Source organism: Montipora foliosa, chromosome 7 (genome assembly GCF_036669935.1).
Source record: "Montipora foliosa isolate CH-2021 chromosome 7, ASM3666993v2, whole genome shotgun sequence".
Classification (NCBI taxonomy): Eukaryota; Metazoa; Cnidaria; class Anthozoa; order Scleractinia; family Acroporidae; genus Montipora; species Montipora foliosa.
Window position 1 is genome coordinate 22406446 of NC_090875.1, and position 5000 is coordinate 22411445.

The 5000-nt window shown below is 40.6% G+C and overlaps 2 protein-coding genes across 2 annotated transcripts in view; both read right to left on the reverse strand.

Annotated features, from left to right (window-relative positions):
• LOC138011364 (solute carrier family 41 member 1-like) overlaps window positions 1-5000 on the reverse strand; it is a 330107-nt gene that overhangs the window by 233454 nt on the left and 91653 nt on the right. The gene's annotated exons all lie outside the window — the stretch shown is intronic.
• The window catches only part of LOC138011360 (hydroxyacid-oxoacid transhydrogenase, mitochondrial-like), an 11216-nt gene continuing 7496 nt past the window's right edge, over window positions 1281-5000 (reverse strand). Inside the window, exons 13-15 of the mRNA XM_068858328.1 lie at window positions 4728-4806; window positions 2670-2766; window positions 1281-2505 (exon numbers count right to left, since the gene is read on the reverse strand). Coding sequence (XP_068714429.1) covers window positions 2261-2505; window positions 2670-2766; window positions 4728-4806 — 421 coding nt within the window. The 3' untranslated portion in view covers window positions 1281-2260. The remainder of the gene's footprint in view (window positions 2506-2669; window positions 2767-4727; window positions 4807-5000) is intronic.

Below are 5000 nucleotides of genomic sequence, written 5' to 3' on the forward strand. Positions count from 1 at the left end.
TAAGAGAATACTGAGATTTATATTTGCAAATTACCTGTCCTCTTACCACTTAATAAGCCAAACTCTACATCTCTATGCAATAAGCGCATTGAAAATCTTCGTATGCATGATCTTCGCGGAAATTACATTTTGTCCCTCAATAAACCTAAAACAAGCAGTTATGGTCTTAGTTCTTTTTCTAACGTATCAGCTAAGCTGCGAAATGCGCTACCTGATTTTATCCGTACCACTGAGTTAACTGGTTTTAAAAGAGAATCGAGGGTCGCATTTTGTACAGCGGCTTTTCTTGTTAATTAATACAGTTATCTTTAAATATTGTGTGTTTAGTTATGTTCCTGTATATGCTATGTATTTTAGCTGTAAATGTAATGTCTCGAAGATATTAGTTCTTGTAGTTATTCTGAAACATGCATGCATGTTTGTGTGTTACCTTTAGCAGGGCGCATGCGCACACTTTGTAATCTGCGACTTCAGTGCTTACCATATGAAAGAGAAATGACTTTTGCCTTGAATATATAAGCCATCGAATTCTTACGTTAAACTGACAAGGGCGGTTTGGAGCTGTGAGTAGGCGTGGGATTTGTCACATATGGTTTAGGGGCCGACATATCTCTCCCTCAATGCCGTACCGGGAGGCAAAGTCGGTAGCAGAAAGCAGCAAAGGGCCAACTGCGTCCAAAAGCGATCGCACGGGCCGAAATCCCGGGATGACTCGTTTGATACGACGCTCCAGCGCCGGTGTCTTGAGTTACTGCGTTTTTCTCTCTTGTTCAAACATTCCGTCTGGTCTTGCGCTAATGCTTTGGCTTTCCGATACGTAGCCTACCAAAAACAATTAAGATGCTGGCTGGTTTTTACAAGGAATTGACATTTCAGTTGAACAGATTCTAGAGGCATAAACTCGTAAGGGAAGAAGCGCGCGTGTCTGGTCTTCTCGAGACAGAGGTGAGAGGTGGTTTCATGCAGACTGGGACGCCAAAAATGCTCTGTTGTAAACATGGTGGTTCACGAGTGAAGTTGTCTCTCTGGCCTTTCTGTGGACGAAGTCCAGCACCTACCGATACAATTTGGGCAAGTTTTGAAAGCTAAAAACCTCAATCAGTGCTCTATTTTGCTGGTAGGACTGGGTGACCCGACACTTATTGAAAAAATCAATGAAATGAGAATCGAGGGGCTTCCCTTGTCATGGAATGGCAGAATTACCAAGAATTCTTTTTGGCCATGAGGGAGGCAACTTTACATTTTAAATGTTGCATCAGTTTCCAGTACTTTGTTTCAGTGTCGGTGAAAGTGGTGGATGTTTTATTTACCTTCACTTCAGTGAATAATTGTTAATTATCTCGCGATTCACAGATTTTCTTTTGTTAAAATACAATAAAAAACGTTCTCTGGCTAAAAATTTTGAAAAAGAATATAAGCTTTCGGCTGTCGATCTACAGCCTTCCACGGATAAAACGTTGAATGTGAATTAGTGAAATATATACGGAAAAGGCGAGATAAAAATGAAAAAAGAACAGAGTAAAGGTATGAAAAATGGTGGCTATTGTTTAAAAAGAATTTTATACTGATTAGGAATCGGCTTAAAGTTATTGTCAGCATGCTTGGTAGAAGAGGTGTGCCAGGCCTCTAGAGTTTTCCTAACACGAAAAGAGCCTTTGTCGATAACTCGAGAATGATTGATATCAATGCGATGACCGAAAGACCACGCATATTTCGCAATGTTTGACCCATTAGCACATGCCTAATCCTGGCTGCGCTTCAATTTTTAATTTTCTTTTGTATTCAGCCTTCGGTTAACTCACAAGGCCCGTTGACAATAAACGAAATAAAAGTCTGGGCCGGAAACAGAAAATAGCGCAGCTGATGAAGTTAAAAAAGAAGTCTTAATAACAACAAGCAATATTTAGTTGCATTGCCAGTTACAAATGGTATTGATTAAAATAGACTATCGCAATTTGCGTATATGTATTCTTTAATCTACAGAGGCTCTTGTGTGACAATCAATGCGGAATTTTCTGCAGAAATTTATTGATAGAGAGAAATCCATCAAGGATGTGTTGATGGTTGTCAATTTGTCTTATTTCAGTGATTTTCTTTAACTGACAGAAATTGTCAAAATTTACTTGTAATGGGTGGTTTGAATCTTTATAATCTGTAGATTATGCTATTGTCATCTGTAGCTCCAAAGGTGAGCTGCGAAACACCTCGCATGTCCCCCGTCACGATAAACGAATCCGACCGTGTATTTTAGTGTTAATGGTCAGTACAAAGTCATGGAATCCTCAAATAGTTTTGCAAGTTCCTCCTCTCCAGGGTTCCCTGCTGGGGCAAGTTTTGTCACGCGATGTTGAGGCAACGTTCCTTTGACCAGAGAAGGAATGTCTTCAGGTTTATAACCAAAGGCTTTAAGTCCGTTATCAACTCTTGTGCTGTACATATATTCCCGAAGCGTGTCGGACAATAAGAAACCAGCGTCCTCTAACTTTACATTGGTTGTGTCAGCACCTGGAAAAAATCGCAAAAAATACTACAAAATGTACTTTACTTTACCAGCGGAGGTGAAAGATAAAATTCGACTTCTTGAACTCTTATATGAGCAACACATTGATGATTCTATCGGATAACAGCAAAAATACAATTTTTGGCCCAGAGTATAATCACTGACTTACCAAGAATTTTTGCAGCCTCCAAATGCCTGTCGGGACACGCTGGTGCCGTGAAGCGGAATACCGCTGGTGACGTGACAACCACAGACAACCCATGCGGCTGACGAAAGGTTAAAATATTAACGATCAAGATTCGGCAGCTTAAACAAAAGGGAGCTTAAGCACGCGCGTTTTTGAGATGCGGACGGCGACCGGAAGTGAGTTGTTTTCCCTTTTAACTTGTCTTCCCACAACCACATTTACATTGTTAAGTATCTTTTGTTCATTAGAGATGATCAGTCTAAACATCTGCGAAACACCACTGCCCTGGCACGCGAAATGCTCTCTTCCGGTTGCCGTCCGCGTCTCAAAAACGCGCGAGCTTAAGCTCCCTAAAGACGATGACGACGGCTACGAGAACGCAACAAAACAATAGGTTTAATTAGCAAAACATTCTGCACGCTCTGCACGTGCGTTTTACATTTTGATACATTTCGTTGCCGTTCTCGTCTTGACAACGACGTGAAATGATCAAATTTGATTTCGTGTGGAAGACGAGAGCACCTGACGATGAATTTTCAATTTTCTCTATAAATATCCACACTGTTTTCACCAATTTTAATCTTGGAATGTGGACTCACACTTTCCAAGCCGAGCGACTTGGCGTAATCGCAAAATTATTGCAGTAACGGGAATTAATATTTTTAGACAACGTGCTCGAAGGCGTCCTTAACGGCAAAGAAACGAACTAGAATGTCAAATGCACGCACGCGGCATGGAGAGCTTTTGAGCCTATTGTTTCATGACGTTCTCCTAGGCGTCGTTGTCATCATTACGTCATAGCCCTATATTGATAGCCCTCACACAACACAGAGTTTGAAGCAGCCATTGTTAAGCCTTTTGCGAAATTCAGCAATGCTTCTTTTCTTGGCCCTCTAATTTAGCCCCAGAATAACCGCTATGCTGCTTAGAGAGCATAGACGGTGGGGCCCGCGTGAAATATACGAGGGCGAGATCCACAAGAAGTCAGCAAAACAATGGATCTTCTCACGCGTTTTGAAATTTTGTTCATTTCTTCAGATCCATTTCTCTTTAAATATGCAACGTGAAATGACTGAAACTGAAAGGATACGTTCATTAAATATAGCCAAAACAAAATCTCATATAAATGCGAAATTTCACTTAGCGTAAGTTTTGATAAAAGCGGCTGACAGCTGTTTGTTTGTTTGTTTGTTTGTTTGTTATTTAATTGTTTGAGCAGGTTGAAGTTTCGGCAGCTATTCAGCTGATGTGGACCGGCTATACCCACCCACCCATACACACACTGAGGACAGCCACAACACTGGGAACTTCATCCCCTACTCTTCTCGAATAGTGTGTGGGTTCTTTAACGCCCCACAGGGAACTAAAGAACATGGCTTATCGTCCTTCTCCGAGAAGACTTGACAGTCTAACAATTTGCGGATGTAATTACAAAGGCAGCATTTTCTCCTCAGTTATTTAAAGACCCTGAGTGTTGGTCCGGCCGGAGTCGAACTCACGACCTCCCGCATGGCAGCCCGGTCGTAAATGTCAACACTAAGACAAGATTAATTTTTGTTTTGGCTATGTTTTATGAAACTATGTATTATTTTTCGATTCCTCCAGCCTAATAAATTTCTTCAACAGACTAAATCTGAAGTTTTATGTAAAGAGAGAGCACAAGACGACTGGGCTTGATTTTTTATGATCTCATTTACGAACTCCTTTCCTCCACAAAAAGTTGACAGGAAGTTCGAACAGTTTGTAGACGTTGAATAATCTAGAACAATTAACAACAAGAAAAACTTGAAAAGCGAAAAATTGAGATTTTCTATGATGTTTTCGAACTGAAGATTACGACTCGCTAGATTAGGAGCAAGGCTGGAGTAACGGTGAGAGCACAGGCCTCCCACAAATGTGACACAGGTTCGATTCTCAGACTTGGCGTCATATGTGGGTTGAGTTTGCTAGTTCTCTACCTACCCTCGTATAATAACTTGTTAAGTAACCTAACGAATTCAAAGGGAATGACTGTGTATGAGATATAACTCGTAACCCTACCACAAGGGGGTGATCCACGTCGTAATCTTCAGCTCTGTATGATTTGATCAATCCAGATATGGGATATGACATGCCATGACTGTCACAAAAAAACAAGAAAATCAAACTTATCTGATATTCATGTCACGATTGTCACACTATTTCCTCTTAGCTTTTACGGACTTTACGTTACGCATCACCATCGAAAAAAATACTTCTCTTCATTTAATTCACTGAGATTAAAATCTTACATGTCCTTCTTTACGACGTTCTTTTGTTTTGGATATGAAAAAA